Below are 24,490 nucleotides of genomic sequence, written 5' to 3'. Positions count from 1 at the left end.
AACCTTTAGGAAGAATTGACATACATAACAACTGTACCAATGCAGTCTTTTTTTCATCTTTAAGCACTAGTTGACTTCCCACATAATAAAATGCAAATTTGCCAGCACTTTGTTCCCTCCCATGAAAAACAAAAATGGGTAAATGGAATTGGCGCTCCTAATGTGCAATTGTGTAAACAATATTAAATTATGTAAACATTATTAAAGTGGAACGTACCGCGACCCAGACTTCCTGATTTTGTACACATGCCTGTATCTGTCTGGATTGCTGTTAGTTTTATTCTTTTTTCTGCACAATAAGGCTGCTTTCACATTGCAGCGTGGAGCCGCGGTGACGGTATAGCCGCGCTATTTGTAGCGCGACTACACCGTCGTGTTTACCGCGATATTCGGGTACTAGCGGTGAGGTTTTAACCCCCGCTAGCGGCCGAAAAAGGGTTAATACCGCCAGCGTTGCGGGCGGTATTACCAAACTTTCCCATTGATTTCAATGGGAAGGCACGGTATAGGAGCGGTGAACACAACGGTATAGGAGCGGTGAACACAACGGCTAGCGGGACTTTTGGTGCGCTCCTGCTAGCGCACCGCTTCAATGTGAAAGCCTTCGGGCTTTCACATTGAACACTACAGGGCATGATTTTTCATGCGGTATAGCAGCGCTATTTTTAGCGCTGTACCGCATGAAAAACGCCCCAGTGTGCAAGGGGCCTAAAGCATTTAGTTTTAACTGAGTTACGCTATGGGTATCAATATTGTTTTTTCATGAGCACGCTTGGGTGAAGGAAAACAAGGAGGCTGCCATGAGGACCCTCTATTTACAATAATTTGGTACTGTGAAAGCTGGTTGCCCTTCAATGGGTAATGTCATCTGGTGAGTTGCAGCACATAAGGGGGGCATGAGAGTGGCACGAAGAATTTGCTTGGATCCATGCGCATTTTCTGTAGCACTTTTTTCACTTCCCGATATATGGATTTTTCATGGACTTTACTTATATTTATGGACTTTAATTACGTTACTACTGGAATATCTCAATGAGCTATTATTGCACTTTGTGTATGGTTGCACTTGCCACTTTGTCTAAGGTGTTGCAACTTTTCCAAGTTGTTTATGTTTTTTGTTTAACCCTTTAATATTGTTTACATAAATTAATATTGTTTACACAATTACACATTAGCAGTGCCAATTCCATTTTCCCACTGTCAATTTTCATTGTGGGCATTCACCAATTGGTGCTTGGCATATATGGAGGCAGCAGCTATTAGAATTTTACCTTTTTACCCGAGTCCATTCCATAGCCCGGAACCATTTTATTATATTTTATTTCCCTTCTATAGCACCCACCCTCTTTAGAATAGTTTGCTTCTTAAAGCTGTTGTAAACCGCAAAAGTTGTAAAACAAAAACCCTGCAAGGCAATGGCATAATGTGCTAGTATGCATCCAGATATCATTATTTTCTGCCAGCAATTCTCTGCACCATAAAAACAATTATAGCTGCTCAAAGTTTTTACAGGCGGTAGGGGACACCCCCCCTCCTGCCGCCATCTGGTGCTTCTACCAGCTCGCCCATGTGATCAGCGAGCTGGAGAAGGAATCAATTGGTGTCAGAAGTTGAGCATAGAGGCTTGCGGGGACCAGACGGTCCCCGGCAGTCTCTATGACCTTTGGAGGCCAGGCGTGACGTTATGACGTCACGTCTGGCCTAGCGGAAGTAAACATTGCCATGTACTCGGCTGGAAAGGCTGAGGTTGTTTTTTTTTTTTTTTTTGATCTCGGTCTTTCCTGCCTAGAGAAGTGATGTGGGGTCTTACATCTCTCCATTAAGGAGGACTTCATGCACTATTACAATGGATGTTTACATTCCTTGTAATAGGAATATAAGTAATACAACAAATTTAAGGAAAGTGTAAAAGAAAAAAAAAATTAAAATTTAAATAAAACAATAAAAAACAAAAACAAATTTAAAGCGCAAACAGAAACAAATACATACATTGCACCCACATATGTAAACAGCATTCAAATCACACATGCAAGGTATCACCGCAAATTTTAGAGCAATAACAATAATTCTAGCCCAAGATCTCCTCTGTAACTCTGAACAGGTAACCTGTAAAAAACAATGAATGTGTCACCTATGGAGATTTTCAAGTACCAAAGTTTGGTGCCATTCCACGAGTGTGCACAATTTTCAAGCGTGACAGGTTAGGTATCTATTTACCCTGTGCAATATCATATTTAACATTATAGAAATTGGGCTAACTTTAAGGGGTTCTTTTTTTTTTTCATGAAACATTTTTTCTCCGAAAAAACGTGGTCAAAAAAAATAAATCGCTGCAGAAATATCATGCGACATAAAACATTGCAATGACCGCCATCTGATCCACTAGGGTCTCTGCTAAAAAAAACATATATAATGTTTGGGGGTTCTAAGTAATTTTCTAGAAAAAAAAAATGATTTAATGGTTAAAGTGCAAGAACTCTGCCCGCGATCCTAAATTGTGAGATGTAAACAGGGCCTTGGGGTTATTTTTGTTCGACTGCATCCAGAACAGGTTGAGTCATTAACTGTTTTTTGGTAAAGAGCTGCAGTACCCAGGGTAGTTATATGATTGGATATTTAAAGATACTTTGTAGCGAGATATTCAATGTGCTTTAATAGTAAAGTGCACTTTTTAACGTATACCTACAGGTAAGCCTATATTAAGGTTTACCTGTAGGTAAAGTGTATATCCCACGGGATGCAGCCAGTGACATCACCGGCTCATTTGCTTTGAAGGGATAGCATACCCATGCTGCTCCTTCAGAGCTCTGTGCCGAGGAGTGACATCATCACGGCTCTGGCCATTCATACAGTTGGAGCCCACAAACCCCCAAGGAAGACTGAGTGAAAATGGAAGTGTTGGGGAGCCATGACAGTGCTGCACTGGAGGGCTCCATGTCCAGGTAAGTCTCTCATAATGTGCTAGTATGTGGTGCATTATGGCAGAACGCTGTAGTGGGCCCAATTTTTTTTTGAGGGAGGTTTCTACCGCTTTAACTACTGATTGTAAAAAAACAATAACAAGATTTTGATATATTATTAGAACACATTTAAAGTAAAAAAAAATATTATAATCACTCAGTGACGAAACTATCCAGTCATCTATAAACTGTGGTTTACATCTCTGGATGTATTCCATGTTTACAAAAAATGTAGCACAGCACAGAGAATGGTAGTTAACATTATATACTGATGAAAGCCCAGAGAAAATAATCTTCTGGGTTTGAATAGGAACAAAGAATACGTGATGGCATGTTGGACTCTTGGAAACTATTTGTGACAATATTTATGACAAAAGGAATGGAAAATTAGTGTAATGGAAGTGGTCCACCCCCAATTTTTTTCTAATTTTGTTCAAAAGGCATACTGTCCAGACTGTCATATGAACACTGATAGAAACCTGAGAAGTTTTTTTATTGTTAAACAGTAACTACAATAGGAGGCTACTGAGTTTTATTTATAGAACAGGAACTACAATAGTAGACTACGGAAACCAGCCACAATGACTGAACAATTAAGGTGTTCTCTTTTTCTGCTGTGGAAATAAATGGATATGACAGAGAAAATATAAGTAATTTTTCACCTTCATAAGATGTGCATTGATCGTGTAGTTTCATGGTGTCATTTGTTGCTCTATAAGCACAGTCTGTATTAAATCTTCACATTCCAGTGTTAATCGCTACTATTTGTCTTCAAACATGAGGCATGCAACATGGCATTGTATAGGTTAATGCATGACCTCTGCTGTAGTCTGAGAACCTAACAGAAATTACATAGCCCACAACGCCCGGGTCTTCCAGTTTAGTGTTATTTAGGTGAAAGCTAAAATAGTAATTAGATCTTAAACAAATACAAGCAGGCAGAACATTTACCATGAAAAAATCACCATGCAGTCTTTCATCACATTACCACACAAAGAAAATGGCAAGGTGCGGATTTGATGCTGTATGACCTGGAACAAGAAGTTGGCTGGCCCTTTAGTGAATAGGGACAAGCTAGGTCAATTTATGCATGGACATAAGGCAAGAGATTAGCCATGGCACTAAAAACTGTAGGCACAACATGCAGGTCAATCTTTACAAGTTTAAGCAAACACTATCCCCCCCCCCCGCACTCTCTTCGTGGTCTGCTGGTCCGTCCAGCATTTACATCATCTAGATGGTGGGTGGCGGGCTGTGGCTCCGGTGTCCTCTCCTCCAGCACGGCGGACCCAATCTAGGTGGCCGGCTGCAGGCAGCGGCTTTTGTGTCATCTCCAGCACGGTGGTTTTCATTGTGTGGTGTCTCTCTCCTCCTCCAAGGCGTCAAATTAGGATCGCCTGACATTTTGGCCAATCGCCAAACAGGGCTCATGACCAGCTTCCTGATTGGCAGGGAGGAGATTTAATGTGAAAATAGCGAATATTCATTCGCTATCGTCACACAACAGGATGTGAGCCCACCCATTTTGGAAGCCTCTGGCTCTAATCACGTGCTTCATTGGAATCCATAGTCTGGCGCCCTGAATGTAGATAAGGGGCCTGGACACATGTATAGGGAGGGGGGTGGTGCCGCCACTGGCATAGACCCCACAGTGAAAGACGGTGGTAGTTTCAATTTTTTATGTAACACAATATTAGTGCAATGGTTTATAAAGTGCACATTTTTGGTATAAAATAGACTAATGTGAATTTTAACGCACAAAAATGCAATATATTACCCAATATAATTTAGGAATATACTGTATAATAAAATATAAAAGAATGAGGTTGTGCCAAGTAAAGTGATAGCCAACATGTCAAGCCTTAAAAGTATATGTGCGATCCACATTATGTGGCTCCACGGTTTTGAATTTGTGTACTTTTTGACCTTGTCCTTGGTTGAAGAAGACCGAGTATAGTTATGTAACTGTTTGGGCTTGGTATCAAGTCTTCATGTTAAATGCTGTAATCGTTCTACGTCTCTCATTTTATTGTATCCTTTTGTGCATTACATTTAAAAATCTTTGCAAAGTAAACGTATGGTACCCAAATTTTTCCATAGATGAGAAAAAGCTCTTACAGGTCTTCAGCTTAGAGTTAACTGTGAATAATGGCCATAGAATTATTGCTTTCATTACAGTGTGCGGGGTGATATGTAATATGGCCGTGGTTGGGTTATAGCCGAATGCGCTTTTGTGCTTGCCTTCTGGTAAGCGGCCATTTGATCACGGTGGTGGGCACTTTATTTGTGGTAATCATTGCGGTGTCATTCAACAGAATCTGATTTATGGACCACTGTACAGCCGATAGATTTTTTTGAGTCGCTATTCAATTAGCTGCTTAACACTGGTGTACGTTTGGGACATTATACATATGTTCATACATCCCATTTTTTATTTCATTCTAAGGACTGATGTGGACGTTACATTACTATTGGCGCAGTTTACTATTTTGTTTGCTTATATATGCAATATGTGTAGCTTAATCTATGTTTTACTAGGCACCCCACGGTGCAGTGTTTATATACATGTGTGTGTGTGTGTGTGTATTTGAATATGCTGAAGCCATGACCTATCCTCCTAACTCCGGGCAACCAACTATGGTTCTTTTGACATTCTGGGTTGTCTAAATGACCAGTAATAAAATGGAGGACACATGGCGGTCCATTACTTTCTTTCCCCAAGATGGTGTTTGCATACATGGTTTCAGAGTTCTCAGGACATTAAAGAAAACCAGTCATAACTGGTTAACTAAGCTAAAAAGTGCAGGATTACACATGACATATTTATATTCTCTTGTTATTATATGGCCTTTTATTTCGCTTACTCAGTCTGGGCATGACCTCCTGGGGGTTAAAATTGACAGCTGCTTCTTTCCTAAATACCTGACCTCATAAACACGCACACATGCGCAAGCCTCCAAAGGTGGTTCTGGCCAGCTCAGTAGATTGCTTTAAAAAAGGCCTGCAATATTTCCTAGGTGTACATAATATAACTGAATACTAACATTTATAGGTAAAGTTGATCCAGGGAATATCTATCTGATTACCTCCAACGTTGGGTGCCCTATGTGTGTGGATGTTGCTGCATTATGTAAAAATATTAGTTCCGTTTTTTTTTTTTATCTCTGAATGGGGTGCCTCGAGACCAGATGTCTTTACTATAAGACAAGGTTAAGAAACACTGATCTGTAGGGCTCTTGCGTTATATTGTTCATTGCAATTACGCACGTTTACATGCGGCTGTGTTTAGCTGCGGTGGAACATTCTTGCCATTTCTGATGTGCTTACTGATTTTTTTTCCTTCCTTGTTGCTGCTGCTATGCGCAGGTGAAATAGTACACTGCGATTGCCTGTGGTTATGTACACATAGCTGCGATTCGGTCCTGGACACATTTCTAACCACACAAAACCCCATGTATCAAAACTGTCGTTAAATGCAGCGTGTGAATGGGGCCATAGGAAAGCAATGTCTGAGTTTAGGTGCGGTAGATGACTTTATCTATCCGCAGCTAAAGGCTGAATTCTATCCGCCCGTGTGAAAGGGGCCTAATAAGGGCTTCCAACCGTTCATCTTGTTGTTACGCCTGGGAAATCTCAGAGAAAACTGGCTATGATTTTTCCCTTTTATGTAGAGAAAAGAGAATGAGTATCCAAGTGTGCTGCTTTCCCCCGCCAAGCTTTAAGAGAAGGTCCTGGTAGCTCAGGAATCTGTAGATGGACAAATATCTTACCACTTCCTTTTCTCGTGGGACATCTGGCCTAATTGACTGGTAAAGTGTTTGATCCTCTAGACACAGGTGGGAAGAAGAGTATCTCACTTTTATATGGCAGTGCTGCAATGCTGTGTGACGTTTCTGACTCTCACCTGAAAGATTGTACTTGTAGAGGCACTTTCTGGCTCTGCTCCCGCAGTCTGCACACATCCTTGGAGGCTTTTCTCATTAATTTTTCAGCGCTAAGCCCTTGCTTTTGTTCCTCCTTTGATTGTTCAGCCTTCAGACAAATAAAACCACAATCTGTCATTTACTTCTGAGGAACCATTTGCTAGGATGCATTACATAACTTCATTTGGGGGGGGGGGGGGGGGTATTGTATTGGAAAGTAAGTATTTTATAGGCAGGTCAAAAAGAGCAAGAAACATAACATTGTGTAATAGGGCACGCACATTTGCTTTCCATAGGGTTTGAACAATCTTTTTTAACCCCACAAATACTTATAATACTCAATCTGGCATCTTCTATTCTCAAATCCTTTTCCATATATGTTGTAGTTCAACTGGCTAGATACAGCATTACTGACACACTAATGCTTCCAATCCTGACAAGGGTTTACTTTTATAGGAAACATTACTGACTTTGAGCTAAACCTACCCCCACACACCCCACAGAAAATACACCTTTTAAGACTATTACACTTGCCAACTGCTTTTTGCCTGAGCTGAGTGGAACTCAGAGGGAATTTGTAAATTCCTGTTCCTGCGTAAAGGGGCTCTCTTCACTGAGCTCTGCAGAGTGTAACTTTAGCTCTCCACCCCATTTCATCAGACAGCTCAGACAAGCTAATAAATTCAGCACTTTGAACAGATGTAGAGACAAGAAGACCCGACCTTATCAGCAAAGGATAAACAGGACTTGGAAGCACCAGTTACATTATAGGAGGTACAGCAGGCAGTGGCTGGAATGCCCTGCCAGAAGTCACCAGGCCCTGATGGGCTTCCAATAGAAATATACAAACGTTATGGTGAAGTTTTACTTCCAGAACTATTGAAGACACTGGAGGAAGCACTAGCTGGGGGGGAGATTACCTGCTTTGATGAATGAAGCGACAATCCTTGTAATACACAAGGAGGGAAAAGACCAATTGGACCCCTCTTCCTACCGCCCAATTGCTCTACTATGCACCGATGTGAAGATCTTAGCTAAAGTACTTGCTACCCGCTTAAATCGATGTATTAACCATCTTATTCACCCCGACCAGTTGGGTTTTATACCAAGTAGGTCAACAAGTATTAACATTAGAAGGGTTTTCCTAAACCTCCAGATTCCAACAGATAACGAGGGCCCTAGAGCGGTGTTGTCTCTCGATGCCGCAAAGGCATTCTACAGCCTAGAATGGTCATACCTATGGAAAGCGTTAGAGAGCTTTGGTTTTGGCCCTCTTTTTATTAGCTGGGTTAAACTACTATATAGTGAACCACGAGTAAAAATTAAAATAAACAATGAGCTTTCAGAAAGTTTTCACTTGGAGAGAGGAACGAGACAGGGCTGTCCCCTCTCCCCCCTCTTGTTCGCCCTTGCTATGGAGCCTTTGGCAATAATGTCTAGATCACGGACTGACATACGGGGGTTTAGAAGACGGTCAGGGGAGGAGAGGATAGCACTGTTTGTGGACGATGTCCTGTTCTTTCTAGGAGATGTAGAAGCCTCACTAGATGCAGTAATGCAAATGGTTGGGGAATTTGGTCAGTTTTCAGGTCTGGCCATCAATTGGGAAAAGTCGGCTTTGTTACCTCCTGACCCACTTGATGCTCAGACACTACTAGGAGTCTCTCAATTAAAAGTTGTCACCAAATTAAAATATTTGGGGATCTGGGTCACCAAGGACACAAGTCAATATGTAAACAACAATTTAGTCTCTTTATTACGAAAACTAAAACATAAATGCGATATTTGGAAACGCCTCCCTCTGTCCGCAGCAGGACGCTGCAATTTAATAAAAATGATTTGGCAACCACAGATATTATATCTGCTTCATAACTCCCCGGTGTGGCTAGGGCAAATGTGGTTCAGGAGAATAGAGTCGTTATTCAGAAAACTAATATGGAGGGGCGGACAATCTAGGATAAGTCTACAGACTATGCAACTTCCCATTAAAGAGGGGGGCATGGCGGTTCCACACCCCAGATTGTATTTCTTGGCATCTCAATTGCAACAATTAGCGGGTTGTGGAACCCTAAGGAGAGACAACGCTAATAGTTGTTTGATGTTAACAGGGTCACCAAACAAGTTTTTGGTGGAAGCTGTAGAGGCAGACTCCTTTTTCTATGTATGCCCGACTGTAAATTTAGTGAGTAAAATATGGCAGACAACGAAGGCACTGATGGGGTACGTAGGGGTAACAGAATTGTCTCCCCTATTGGACAATAAAAACTTAGGGGAAGTAATGGGCATCGAGAAATTTTGGGAATGGGAGAGACGGGGCATAACTAGTCTTATCCACTTGTATGAGGGGACCATTATGAAAACGTATTTAGACCTAAGTAGGGAATATAATATCCCAAATAAGACGTTCTACAAATACCTCCAGGTTCGGCATGCCATCCAGGCACAATTCAGATCACAATCAGTTACATGGACCCAGATACCCGCCCTCCTCAAAATAATCTTGGCGAAAACATCTAAAGGTCTAATCTCAGAGATGTATACTATCTTGGGGACTAGAGCAATAAGCAGAACAGGACCGTCCAAGAGTAGAGAAGGGTGGGAAAGAGATGTGGGGACAGTAACTGCTGAACAGTGGGACAAGACTCTAGAACGAGGTGCGCTGTTTTCAATTGCTCCTTCGCAGAGATTGTCCCATCTGTTCTTACTACATAGAGTATACTATACCCCTAAAAAATTTTTACATTTGGATGGAGACAAAACGATGAATGTCCCAGGTGTAATGCAACAGGGGACTTTATACACATGGTCTGGAAGTGCCCGAAATTATTCAGGTACTGGGTGGAGATTATAGAAACGGTTAATAAAATCTTCAGGTTCTCTCTCGAACCAGTTGCTGCAGCCTGCCTGTTAGGGGGTATAGAGGAGAACAGAGTTACACCAGGAAATCTGGTAGCTGTATTGAGATGCCTATTCCAGGAACGCAAGCTAATTGCCCAGAAATGGCAGGCACATTCCCCTCCGTCAGTAGAAAACTGGGTAGCAACTATTAACGCGACAATTTGCAGCAAAAGAGTGTGTCTTACTAGACAGGATAACCATGGAAAATTTGTGAACCTTGGGCTTTCCTCCGTAGAGAACTGGTGGTGCCATGGGCCTTTAAGGTTCCGCCCTTCCAGCAAATCTTGGATATCTCTGTTTCACTTGCTGATTCCTCTTCCTTTTTAGAGTACGGAATCTCTCTAACTTCTCACAACTAAGAGCATACTATATCACCTTGAGCGGATTATCTTTTTACTCTCCTAGGCAACCAAAATGAACACATATTTATTAAGAATTAGGTAGGGAGGGGGGGTGGGGGTAAGTGGGGTTAGACTAAGGGGAATTAGGAGTAAGAAAGTATACTTTGTGGTTTTACACCGTCTGTAAACTGTTTCTTCTTTCTTCTGTTGTTTGATATCTACCTTGTCAATTGCTGGGCAAAGTAAAATAAATAAAAAGCAATATAAAAAAAAAAAAGAGACGAGAAAACCGCAGATAAACAACTTACATAGGAGGATTTGTTTAATCTCTGTGTATCACCTGAGGCCAATTACTTCACTGGCTATATGTAAGGGTTTAGAACCACTTTAAGGGTGAATTCACACATGATTGCAAAACAGCTGGAGTGATTCAATACTCCGGCCACTCTGCATTGGTGGCTGGCTAGGGGGCAGTTAGGGGGCAGTGTGGCGCACGATTCAGCGCACTGCACATTACTTTTTTTTTGTACAAGCTTTATTTCAATTGTACAAAAGGCACGCTGCCTGACATTGCAGTAAGATTCAGCCTGGTGCACTGTGATAAATGCAGTATGTCTAGCGCAGCAAAAAAAACAAAAAAAAACAGAATGTGATTGGTTGCTTTACAGCAACAGATCCTGCCTGAAACAAAAGGAAGTTTTCTAAATGATAATTCCTATAATACAGTTCATAGCAAGGTATTACCTTTTCTGCTTGTTTCAGCAACTTCTGGAAGCGTTCGTCCTCCAGGACATATGGTGGTAGTTCAGTCTCCCTATTGGCTTTCATCTCCTCTAATCTTTGCTTTAAGTCTCTTAGGGACTGCAGCTCATCATTAAGTCGGCTCTGTCTAGTCCTCGATGCTTGCAGATCCAGCTCCAAGTCTAGAGAGGTCCTTTCACGACATTCATGCATTGCTCTTCGTGTCATTGTTGGACATACAGGCTAATAATAGGCAAACAAATGCACCATTAAAGGAAATAATGAAAATCATTTTTCTTTCTATGAACTTTGCTATATTTGTAAAGACTCACTGAGCAAGACTGTTATAAAATCTAACTAATAATAATTGCACCATGTTCCCCATAGGTAAAAATGTATGGAGTCATATTCTGTATATTCTGCTTTTATACATTGCACAAATGGCATAAAAGAACAGCGTTAAAGTGAAATCCAAATACTATTGAACATAAACTTGGCAATACCATTCAATAAAAATTTCCAGCACAACAAAAAGTGAACAGGTTATACATCATCCTCTGCTCTTTAATCTAATTATGAGAAAATCCTCACTATAATGATTAGCTTTTCTCAAACATGATATCCCTTCAATTACCAAGTGTCAGGAGTTACCTTGTTTTTCAATGAACCTGCTGCTGAACAAAAAAAAAAACCCACCACAGATTTCTCCATCTGCATAAATGAGGTGAGTTTACACTTGGCACACAAAAAAACAATAGCACACAAAAAAAAAACACCTGGACCACAATTTTTGACCAAAAGGGTATCTACAGATGTGGAGTGAGCAACTGTGGAAACTGCGTGCACATGAGCCACAGGAAAAAAGCTGTAACCGGAGTAGACGGAAGAAGCCACAAGATAAAACAATTTATCAATTGTGGCACTTCCTACGTTATTTATGGCATCCTCTGCCCATGTGGTCTCTTGTACATAGGTCAAACATCACGAGCAATGAGGACCAGAATGAACCTGCACTGGAGTAGCATCCTAAAAGAAAAGGATAAATGTTCAGTGCCTAGACACTTTAAGGAAGCCCACGACAGCAAAGTAGACGGTCTCAAAGTGTTTGGCATAGAGGCCATTTCAAGTACTTTGGATAGTGGTAAGAAGTACCAAATCCTCTGTAAGCGAGAGGCCTTCTGGATCTTTACTTTGGGTACCATGGTCCCACAAGATTTGAACAAGGATATAGAGTTGCATAACATAGTGTAAACCCAGCATGAGTAGCAGGGAGCATATGGAAATGGAGTCTAACCACTGTTCCTGGCTCTCTCCTTTACCTTGCACGAGTACGTCATGCCTTTTGGGTCATGGTCATACTCTATTGTAGGGGGGAGTCCTCCCACATTGGGGCTGGTGGCTGTTACCCCGTCATACTGGGTACAATGCGTCGCCTACCAGTTATCCCAATGGGGTCCTCCCTTGGAGAATATCCCTCATCCAAGGGGGACTCTTTCATGTTTTAATATTAAGATTTTTAATTTATGTTTAGATTAATATGGAAGGAGGGATTTTTGTAACATTTTAATTACTTAATTGTGCCTCATTGGCTATATGTAGGTGGTCAGTAGTCTCCCTGCAGACCCGCGATGTCTCGGACATATTGGACAAGGTATGCGGGTCTGGCACGCGGTGGGTCAGAGATGATATTAATGCACTGATTATATATGGATTGATACGTGTATTTTATTATTACATTTATTTTTATATATATTTTATGGCTATATGTGTCGTGTATATGTGCACGCATGTATATGTGCATGCATGTATATAGATAGATATGCGTGTCTTTTTTACACACACACACACACACACACACACACACCTATATACAGTAAGAATAAATTAATACAAATATAGATTTAAATGCCATACAGTAAGAATAAGAATGCCATACAGTAAGAATAAATTAATACAAATATAGATTTAAATTTAGATATAAAATCCATTATATATTGATAAAATGTATATGTGTATATATATATATATATATATATATATATATATATATATATATATATATATATACACATACACACACACACACATATACATTTTATCAATATATAATGGATTTTATATCTAAATTTAAATCTATATTTGTATTAATTTATTCTTACTGTATGGCACACTAGACTAATTCTGTCTAGGCTTAGTAGATTGATAAAAATGGGGCCATCAAATCTAATCTATTCCATTATAGTCTGCTATGTAATTTATCAATCTAGTTGAATTATATATGTGTATTTTTATAGTGTATGTGTACAGCCTACTCACCGCGTGTATTTTGAGGATCTGTGCATGTGAGCATGTGTGGAGAGGTTATACAGTGATTATTGTGTATTTGGGCTTCAGACAGTTTGTTAAACATTCCCCTTTTTGACCATTAGGGGAAGCAATGCCTTTTAGGAACTTATGTGCCAGTATTGATTTGGCACCATAGGGATAGCTAGTGAATGCAGAAAATACCAGTAGGCTGCATATTTACAGCTATATCCCTCCAACCACCATGTATTCAATCTCTTGGGTGGTAATCGGGGGGAAGGAAAGGCATAGCCGCCGTGCGCCTATATGTACATGTTGTGCAGGGGTGGGCTCCCCAGGCGAACCGGAATTAGCGGGTGGAACGCATATACACCCGCACTTTCCGGTTTTGCGGCAAGAATATGCGCTGCGTGTTGTGCGTATGCGCATTAGCGGAAGTGACGTCCCGGCCCATCTAGTAGTGAGGGCTGCAACGCATCCACTTCCTGGTCTAACGATGGCATGCGTTTCATTGCACGCCTACGGAGAAAGAGGGGCTTGTGATAGCGCATCTTTGGCCATCGATCCACTGAGTTGGAAGAGGAGCCGCTGCTGCCCAGTAAGGGGATGCTGGTTGTGCATCAACCTCGCTCACTGGTCTGCCTTCTGTCTCTGGATTTGGCTGTTTGGGAGGGTGCACGTGTGGGCTTTTATGTTTTTGTATATTCATTTACATGTCTGTCATATTGATGCTCACATAGTGGATGGGACTGGACCTTGAGACATGTTCACATTTGTTTCCTTCTAGTGGGGGGACCCTCCGGCCACACCCCTTAGAACAAGAGTGGCTGAGGGGGGAATGGGTGGAGTTGGCCAATTGGGGCGATCTCTCGTTACAGAGCGAGAACCGGGAGCTGTGTGTGTAAACACACAGCTCCCAGTCCTGTCAGGGGAGAAATGCCTGACCGTCTGTTCATACAATGTATGAACAGCGATCAGTCATTTCCCCTAGTGAGTCCACCCCCCTACAGTTAGAACACACCCAGGGAACATACTTAACCCCTTCGCTACCCCCTAGTGTTAACCCCTTCCCTGCCAGTGGCATTTTTATAGTAATCAATGCATTTTTATAGCACTGATCGCTATAAAAATACCAATGGGCCCAAAAATTTGTCAGAAGTGTCCCAAGTGTCCGCCATAATGTCACAGTACCGAAAAAAATCGCTGATCACCGCCATTACTAGTAAAAATAAAATATTAATAAAAATGCCATAAAACTACCCCCTATTTTGTAGACGCTATAACTTTTGAGCAAACCAATCAATAAACGCTTATTGCGATTTTTTTTTACGAAAAATATGTATCGGCCTAAACTGAGGAAATTTTTTTTTTTTTTATATATTTTTGGGGGATATTTATTATGGTAAAAATATTCATTTTTTTCAAGATTGTCACTCTATTTTTGTTTATAGCGCAAAAACTAAAAACTGCAGAGGTGATCAAATACCACCAAAAGAAAGGTATATTTGTGGGGAAAAAAAAAGAGGCCAATTTTGTTTGGGAGCTACATCGACAGGACCTCGCAATTGTCAGTTAAAGCGACGCAGTGCCGAATCGCAAAAAGTGCTCTGGTCTTTGACCAGCAATATGGTCCAGGGCTTAAGTGGTTAATTAATTTTGCACACTCTTACAAATGATACACACTGTCTTAAGATAAGCCTTGGGGTGTCATTAAACTGTCACATTGTATTTAGGTTACATTTATTATGTTTGCAATGTACAATTAATCATGAAAGATTACATCAGCAGATATTCTAGGAACAATTATTTCATACAGCCACATATTTGTATACGTTTAGTGCTTATAAAATAACCTGATACATACCCTCTTTACTCGCAGACTGCGTCGTTCTGTTGCATTCCTAACAAAAGGGGACTTCTTTGCAAGAGTTGAGCTGTCACTGTCACTTCGATTCAACTGAAAAAAATATGTCAATAATATATAAAGAAGATGATAAAAATGTTGCATCTAATTTCTGAATTGGCAAGGATTTCTTCTATCTATCAGGACAAGAGCATGAGATAGTGAAGGAAGACAGTGGGGACATCGGACAGGGAGAATCCTGTGGTTTACTTTATGATTATAGTAACCGGGTTCCAAAAAGGTAAGCGCAAAAGGCAGGCCCAAAAAACATGAAGGGAGCCACGATAGGTACCACAATGCCAACAATTAGGTTTTTGCTGTGGAAAGAATTTGGCGAAGGTCAGCTGGGTTCCTATACCATCTGGCAATGACCTTGTAGGAGATTTCCTGATGCTTATTGTAGAAAAACAAAAAACAAGGATTATGTCCTTTAATTCTCGGTAAAGGAACACTGCAAGTCATTTTCCAGGTGGTGAGGAACCTAGGGTCACCTCCTGAGATTGCATTCATTACTATTTGGTATGAAGAGGACAAGGAATGCCTCATGGCTCCATCTTCTTGACAGATTTCCTCAAAATGTGTCAAGTCCCCTGTGGGGCTTTGGGAGAGAATGCAGAAAGTGCAAAAGTTAATAAGTGCCTAGTGTCAGGACACTATAAGCTGCGGAGACTGCAGAAAGTGTGGACCGTGGCTCCAACTACCCCTTGTTCAATCTAGGAATGGAATATTGGGTCAGTCTGGCCTGGGAGGAAATCTGGATGGCCAATGATGGGTGTCAAAGGAGAAGGAAAACTCCTGACATTAATTAATGAGAAGAACCGTTCAGAGATCTGGTTAATTGTTTTTCTGTCTATGGAAATCCCGAAAATGGAACAGGGGAGCAATCCTATTCAAACTGGACCTATAAATTGTAATCACGGTGTCTGCACCAGTCAGTCGTTCTGTCCATGTGGACTACAATGTAATATGCTGGGTCTGGTAATTCCTCATCTTTAGCCTAGTCAGAACATCCTGGCCTACGTGGGGTGCCCTACCTCCCCAAACAAACTTTATGGATTCTGATCCTATGGCTTGGAGAAAAAGCACATGGAACGTGGATCGGTAATGTTTGGAATATGAGTAGCCATGGCATTACGTTCATTTGGAAGACATTTCACCTCCTGAATCATGAAAACACATTAATCCAGGATTCTAGGTCCTTCCTCAATGTGTCAGATGGTAGGAAGTCGTTTAAATATTAGGTAAGGTTCGGTGGAGATATGCATGCTCGGTATTTGATGGATTGTGACGCCCAACAAAATCAGAAACTAGGCTGGAGGTTTCTCATGGTGTTTTCCTCTAATAAAACGGTCAAAGCTTCAAACGTCTTTAGGTTTACCTTAAATTTGGATAACGTGGAGTTCTTTTAGGAGCGTTGGAAGGAAAGGTAATTCAGGTAAGTATGGGTTCAGGTACTCCAATATGGGGAAGTGTACAATGCATGAAAGTCCAATCAATCCCATAAAAGGCTTTTTCTGTGTCAGTAGACAGCAAAAGCATGGGAATGGATGAGATTCTAGCCTTGATTATATGAATTCTATGAATGGTGTTGCCCCACGCCTCCCTTGCAGGGATGAAACTTTGTCTGGTTTAACCTATGGTCTTCAGCTATGCGTTACAAAAAAAAAAAAAAAAATCGGGCTGAATCTATTTGCTATCATTTTGGAAAAAAAATGTATGTCACAGTTTAGTAAAGATAGTGGCCGATAGCTGGCACATTGAGAGGGGTCCTTGTCAGGTTTAAGAATAACTGATATCTGGTCCCACGATGAGTCAGACAGTTTAGGGTAACCATCTAGTATTACAATAAATGCCTCAAGGAAATAAGGGAACAAATGAGGCAAAAAGGTCTTCTAATAAGAGGCAGTGAGGCTGTTCAGGAGACTGGTCGTAAAAGCTCCCCAGCTGAAATTGGCTGTGCAGGGGATACTTGTTTATCCATAGTCAAGGAAGGCATATTAATGGATCACAGGTAGGCTTTTAAATCAGTCAGTCAAACTATGGTCCAGCTGGATACCCTCCATAGGTGAGTTTAAATTGTACAGATTGTCATAGTGGGACCTGAATGTAGCTGCAATGCCTGCCTCAGTGTGTAATTTGGTGCCTGAGGTGGAGGAGAAATGTAAGTTTGGGTTCTGCAGGATCTTAAGCCATGAGCGAGAACTCTGTATCACTTTATAGTCCCAAACTTTTGATATTCTGTTTTAAACGATACAATTGCAAATTTAGTAAATACGTTTTAAAGTACCGCTTTTCACCCTCCTGCTCCCCCCCCAATCTTCTCTACGCTCTGAACAGCTGCCCCTTTTGCTCGCCCCAAGTTACCCCTTTGCTTGTAGCAAATACACTGTATAGTCTAGTCCCACATTTCATCACACTCTAGATACACATTAAGCAATTCCACAAGTGTGTATTTGGAATTGTGGCATGAATGATTTGTGGTCTATAGCAGTGATACACCAGCAATTGCATACAGAAAACACCAAAAATTGCACACAGGATTTATTATCTGCCCATCTAAAATTCACTTCCAGGTGAGAAGGAAAAAAAAAATCACCCTACAGGGTTAATATTGCCACTGTATTTCAAGCAAAGGGTGTGGCTTCATTCAGGTAGAGATAATGTCGTTTTTGGCAAGAATTCAACTTTTAATGCAAGACTTAAAGACACTAGGGTCAGCTTACACAAGAAAAGAGCAAATGAGGATTTCTGAACGATGTCTCTGCGTAGGACTGGATGAAAGGCCAAGATGGCCTGAGATTATCTGGTGATATTTGATATCGGAAGCATAAATAATGGAGATGCCAGATTTAACCATGAAAATGATATAGAATATACAGGATGCACTGTGACCTCTAGTGATCTACAAAACGTGCCAAGTGTAAATGAACAAGATATAATTCTATTGTCCAGTTATCTGATGGTCATTTCGAAAGAGGTCAAGTTCCATGAGCACAGAACATGGTAAATTAAATGCACAAATGTTCTTTTTACCCATTTAGTATTTTATTAATGTAACAAATCCTGATATTTACAGAATTGGCCCTTTTTTGTCTCATTAAAGAAGGGTTACAGTTTTAAATATTTTATACCCATTTACACTGGTCCAGTTTGGATGAATGTAACTGTGGGGGAGATTTACTAAAACTGGTTCACACAAAATCTGGTGCTGCTGTGCATAATAACCAATCAGCTTTAACTACAGTTTGTTCAATTAACCTTTGACAATATAACCTAGAAGCTCATTAGTTACTGTGTGCACACAGAATTTGGTGCAGCTGTAGATGGTAACCAATCAGCTTCCAATTTCAGCTTGTTCAATTAACCTTTGACAATAAAATATGGAAGCTGATTGGTTTTGATGTACAGCTTCACCCTATTCTGTGTGCACCAGTTTTAGTAAATCTCCCGTTATGTATATACCATACCTGAATGATGCCCCCAGCAAACTGAAAATCACTGAAGAAGACACCACTAATCCAGTGATCTTGCTTATCTGTATACAAAGAAAAGGGTTTCCTTTGTTCACAGATATACACACAACTGTACCTTTTATCAGGTAAGTTGTTTTTAACCATTTTCTTTTAAATAAATTATGTTGTTGGATTTACACTATTGAATTTCTTTCCCTATGTTTACATGTATATTACTGCTTTGAGATGGGGTCATACAGGAGGAACACGTGGGGCCTGGGAAGAGCTTAGTTGGCTGAAAAATTTCCTATGCTTGTTATGACTTCTTTGTACCAGAAAGTCATGATGTTCTGGTATGTGTTGGATTCACTTTGGTATGTGAATTTCACCGCACTAAGAAAGGCTGTTATGTCATCGGTTCACTTTTTGGAATAATATCTTCACAGAGTCTGTGGAATGTCCTTTTTTGACTCTTATGCAAGTGTGCACTTGGGACTTGGAATACTTTATGTTGGACTCTCTTTTTATACATATCTTTATTGGTTTGCACATTTATTTATATCAGTTGTTTTAGGGTCACAGAGATTGTTTGTTTTTTTACAGATAATTTAGCACCTTATTTCGTTATCTGTATATGCATCTATGAGTACACATATCTTGTATAATAACTTATTATGATAATTATTATTCGTTTAATCATGTAGGCATATAATTTGTATTCCATTATATATTAGCGTTATATGCACTTCTTTAAATTTGGCTGGACACAGTCCATATCATGAGATTTAGCATTGCCCCCCGATACTATTCATACATTTATACAGAATGTCAGAATATAAGGGGAGCTGCCTCTTTTCTGTTTTGACTGTGGCAAACACACTTTTTCCTAGGTTTTAAATAGGCAAAGAAGCATCTTTCTTTGTAGGTGAACGACCATATAATAAGACCACTTACCCTACAAATATACTGATTCTTCTCTCCTGGGGAGAATGTCTGTGACCGTACGATCATACTGTTTCTAACAAATGGTCGCTGTCTTCCGCCAAGACTACTTCTGTCCTTTGGTCGCACTGAAATATTTTCATGAATGGTTTCTTCCGTATTTGTCTCTTTGTCGACCTTAAGTTCAGAAACAAACAGGAAAGGTAACAGACATATTTAAAGTGAAACTAAACTCTGGTTTTAAAAAATAAAATCTATTCAAGTATGTATTCCTAACTCAAAAATTACTTGCTAAGACACTCGGTCCTATGGAAACCATCTTTTGGACATTGTTATCCATTGTGTATGGTTTTCCTTATGCCTATGCTACATTATTCTCATTTTGATATCATTGTTTTCCTCTTGAATAGTTGTACTTTAATTATCTTCTGTCTATGATACACAACTTCAATAAAAATAGGAAAGTAAAAAAAAAAAAAAAAAAAAAAACACAAGCTTTGACTGTACTTCTCCTTTAAGGTAAAAAACCTTCTGGGTGCACCTGCCCCCTTTTACTGTACTTACCTGAGCCCCATCTCGATTCAGCGATGTGCATAAGAGCAGCAGCTCTTCTGGGTCTCTCTGTCCTCATTGGCTCACAAAGCAGTGGGAGTCATTGTCTCCTGCTGCTGTCATTCACAGCCAGTGAGCCAATGAGGAGAGAGCAGGGGGCAGTGCTAAGCCATGATCTGATCTAGTGTCCCCATACCAAGAGGCTAGCTATTGGGGGCACTTGACAGCGGGGGGAGAATCCAAGGGAATCAGAAAGAGAATCAGGGCTACTCCACGCAAAATCATTGCAGTCAAGTACAATATAATATGTTTGTTATTTAAGAAAAAAAAAATTCCATCCTTTAGAATCCTTTTTATAAATATAGGCTGCTTAGAAAAATAAGTATACAGAGTTCCAGAAGATATTGGTAATACATGTACATAATTAGGAAAAGGTAGGACTGGTGTGCAGAATCACTTAGTAAATAGGGAATTGGTTCTGTTACGCTGTCCACACAACCATTGTTACCAGCTTTCAGTCACAAAAAGCACCAAACATCTCCAGCCCAAGAACCAACATCACATAAAATGTTCCTTTAATCGCTTAAAGGGGACTTCCAGCCTTTTTTTATGTTTATTAAAAGTCAGCAGCTACAAAAAGTGTAGCTGCTGGCTTTTAATAAACATACACTTACCTGTTCCACGGTCCAGCGACGTGCCGCTGGGAGCTTCGTTCCGGTCCCCCCCTTCACCACCGGCGCCTCCACTGCAACTGTGGGCACCTGGCCGTGACAGCTTTCGGCTTCACAGCCGGGCACTCACTGTGCATGCGTGAACAGCTCAGCGCTCCCTGATTGGACAGGCGATCGCCTGGGACCTGTCACGTGTCCCAGGTGATTGCCTACAGGGAGGGGCCGCTAAAAGGCGATATGGCGTATCGCCTTAGTGATCCCTGGACAGAAGGAGGAAGTGGGACAGGAAGTCCCACTCCTCCTGAAGCCCCCACTCCCCCACCCAAGAAAATTGCATGCCAAATGTGGCATGTAAGGGGGCGAGTAGTGGATTAAGCAGTAGTTCCACTTTTGGGAGGAACTCCGCTTTAAGTGCACCTTTATTTCACAACAGACATTTATCAGTACCTTTGTATTGCTCTAGGATATTTAGTGCACAATGTGAAATGCATACATTAGCTATAGTGAACAATAGAAATACAGCCAAAGAAGTTTCATTTGAGAATATACAAGAGAATAAAGAACAATAAATCAACCAAAAGGCAGTCTTGTGTAAAATAGTTAAAAGGCACATGAGGTGCTTGATCATTTTTGAAAACATTGCTTGAAGGTGTATAATAACTAATATCCAACCTCTATACCTCTCATTCATTGACCTGTTAATCTTTATGCCCCATAGCTATATACCCTGTTCATTTACTTAATACAGCTTTATATGCAAGATCTTGTTATGGAGTTGCCCTGCTTTTTTTATGCAGCAAAAAGGGGGACTCTTATGAGAAACCAAGGATGGAAAAATAAGAAAATCAGTCATCTCTATTGAACAAACCAGTATCATCACTTTTTGCACTGGAGTTGGAGTGGCTTTCACCTACAAATAGTATTAAAGTAAAATGCATTGGCTTATATAGGAATATGTGTGTTGGGTATCATATTTTACAGTTCCCACCTAATTTGGGGGATTTACATTCACCAAAGTAAGCAGGTGCAGACATATATATGCGGACTATGATGCCATTTACCAGTGTTGGCAGTTCAGCAGCAGGAAGTGGAGTAGAGGTAGAATCCCAGCTGTTTGTTCCATCATAAGATTCTGCTTGGGGCTCTTCTGGGTCAGTAGATGATTGCAATGGGGGAGAGTAATACTCATTCATGTGTTCTGTGGCCCCAGGTTCATCAATAGCATCAAATGCCTCTTCTCCCTGTAGTTCCAACCTAAGGTCAAGATTATAGAATAAGGCAACATCTTTCATCTTTAAATTTCTACGATTAATTACTAAATGAATAATCAGAAAATTAACTGCATTTATTCAGCAAGCCAACTAACTGTAAAAGAAAATGAGCTTGTACTCCATATGTAAAGTTTAGCAACACATCGCCACTAATCAGATTGCTGGTATCAGATAAACTACTAGATCATTTCTGAGTCATTCCCATTTCTTACTGAACTTTGTTCATCATCACTGCTTCTAGAAATGTATATCATAAACCATGTTCTGGAGTTAAACCTGCCTCTGAAATGGAGGCGTTGCCTAAGCACAGTGCCTTGAATTGGTATTAACCACTTGACAACTGGGCACTTAAACCCTCTTAATAACCAGACCAATTTTCAGCTTTAGGTGCTCTCACATTTTGAATGACAATAACTGTCATACAACACTGTACCCATATGAAATTTCCGTCCTTTTTTTCACACAAATAGAGCTTTCTTTTGGTGGTATTTAAATCACCATTGGGTTTTTTATTTTTTGCGCTTTAAGAGAAAAAAGACTGAACATTCTGTAAAAAAAATGAATTTGTCTTTGTTTCTGTTATAAAATGTAGCAAATTAGTATTTTTTCTTCATAAATGTTGGCCAAAATTTATACTGCTACATATCTTTGGTAAAAAAAAGGAAAAATTGGTGTATATTATTTGGTCTTTGTAAAAGTTATAGAGTCCACAAGCTATGGTGCCAATATCTGAAAATTGATCACATCTGAAGTACTGACGGCCTATCTAATTTCTTGAGACCCCAACATGCCAGAAAAGTACAAATACACCCCAAATGACCCTTTTTGGAAAGAAGAGATTCCAAGGCATTGTGAGTTTTTTGAAGTTGTAATTTTTTCCCACAATTCTTTGCAAAATAAAGATTTTTTTTCTTTCATATTTTTTCCACAAAATTGTCATATTAGCAGGTTATTTCTCACACACAGCATATGCATACCACAAATTACACCCCAAAACACATTCTGCTATTCCCCCTGAGTATGGCGATACCACATGTGTGAGATTTTTACACAGCGTGGCCACATACAGAGGCCCAACATGCAGGGAGCACCTTCAGGCTTTCTGGAGCACCCAGACCAATTCTGACATTTCTCTCCTGCAAATAAAAATCATTTATTTGCTAAAAAATTACATAGAACCCCAAAACATTATATATATTATATATATATATATATATATATATATATATATATATATATATATATATATATATATATATATTATATATATATTTTTTTTTTTTGCAAAGACCTCAGAGAATACAATGGTGGTCGTTGCAACTGTTTATCTCGTACTGTATTTGCGCAGCAATTTTTCTAACACGTTTTTTTACAGAAAAAAAAATGTTTTGTGCTTGAAAAAAAAACCCGGTAAAGTTAGCCCAATGTTTTTGCATAATGTGAAAGATGAAGTTACGCAGAGTAAATAGATACCCAACATGTCACCCTTCAAAATTGCACACGCTTGTGGAATGGCGTCAAACTTCGCTACTGAAAAATCCCCAAAGGCGACGCTTTAAATATTTTTACTGGTTATATGTTTTTAGCTATAGACCCGCGATCGCGTCGGGCGGTAATTGAGGCCGCGGCTTTGCGGCCTAAGCTTCCTTCTGTGATCTGGTGCCATCTTATGGTGGCCGTTGGCATGACAAGACAACCAGCAATGCTAATGGAGCTTCCCCTGTGTTTTCACTGCCATCTCCTTCCCTCTAATTAGAACCCCCAAACATTATATATATTTTTTATTTTAGCACCCTAGAGAATAAAATGGCGGTCGTTGCAACACTTTCTGTCACACCGTATTTGTGCAGCGGTCTTACAAGTGCACTTTTTTTGGTAAAGAATACAATTTTTTTAATCAAAAAAATAAGACAATAGTAAAGTAAGCCCAATTTTTTTTATATACTGTGAAAGGCAATGTGACGCCGAGTAAATTGATACCCAACATGTCACGCTTCAAATTTGCGTCCGCTCATAGAATGGCGAAATTTTTTTACCCTTTAAAATCTCCATAGGCGAAGTTTCAAAAATTCTACAGGTTGCATGTTTTGAGTTACATCGGAGGTGTGGGGCTAGAATGATTTCTCCCGCTCTACCAATTGTGGTAGTACCTCACATGTGTGGTTTGAACACCGCTTTCATATGCGGGCGCTACTCACGTATGCGTTCGCTTCTGCGTGCAAGCTTGGCGGGACGGGGTGTGTTTCTGGCTCCTAACTATTTTGTCAACCCCTGTGTGTATATATATATTTATATTTATTACACACACACAAATAGGACACATCCACTGTACAAGATTACCAGAGCAATATGGCTTTTTCAAAGAGGGAGCAGAGAAGAAGCCTTTAGTGACACCATGGGGGTTATTTACTTAAGGCAAATCCACTTTGCACTACAAGTGCACTTGAAAGTGCAGTCGCTGTAGATCCGAGGGAGACATGCAAGGAAAATAAAAAACAGCATTTTAGCTTGCACATGATTGGATGATAAATT

General features: G+C 40.2%; 1 protein-coding gene across 1 annotated transcript in view; it reads right to left on the bottom strand.

Moving 5' to 3' along the window:
- WWC2 (WW and C2 domain containing 2) overlaps positions 1 to 24,490 on the bottom strand; it is a 272,174-nt gene that overhangs the window by 5,468 nt on the left and 242,216 nt on the right. The window contains exons 18-22 of the mRNA XM_040333887.1: positions 21,749 to 21,941; positions 19,477 to 19,641; positions 15,032 to 15,124; positions 10,867 to 11,106; positions 6,865 to 6,995 (exon numbers count right to left, since the gene is read on the bottom strand). Coding sequence (XP_040189821.1) covers positions 6,865 to 6,995; positions 10,867 to 11,106; positions 15,032 to 15,124; positions 19,477 to 19,641; positions 21,749 to 21,941 — 822 coding nt within the window. The remainder of the gene's footprint in view (positions 1 to 6,864; positions 6,996 to 10,866; positions 11,107 to 15,031; positions 15,125 to 19,476; positions 19,642 to 21,748; positions 21,942 to 24,490) is intronic.

This window comes from Rana temporaria, chromosome 1 (assembly GCF_905171775.1).
Source record: "Rana temporaria chromosome 1, aRanTem1.1, whole genome shotgun sequence".
In the NCBI taxonomy this organism is placed as follows: Eukaryota; Metazoa; Chordata; class Amphibia; order Anura; family Ranidae; genus Rana; species Rana temporaria.
Note: the sequence above shows the minus strand (reverse complement) of the source record. Positions and strands in the feature narration are given on the sequence as shown.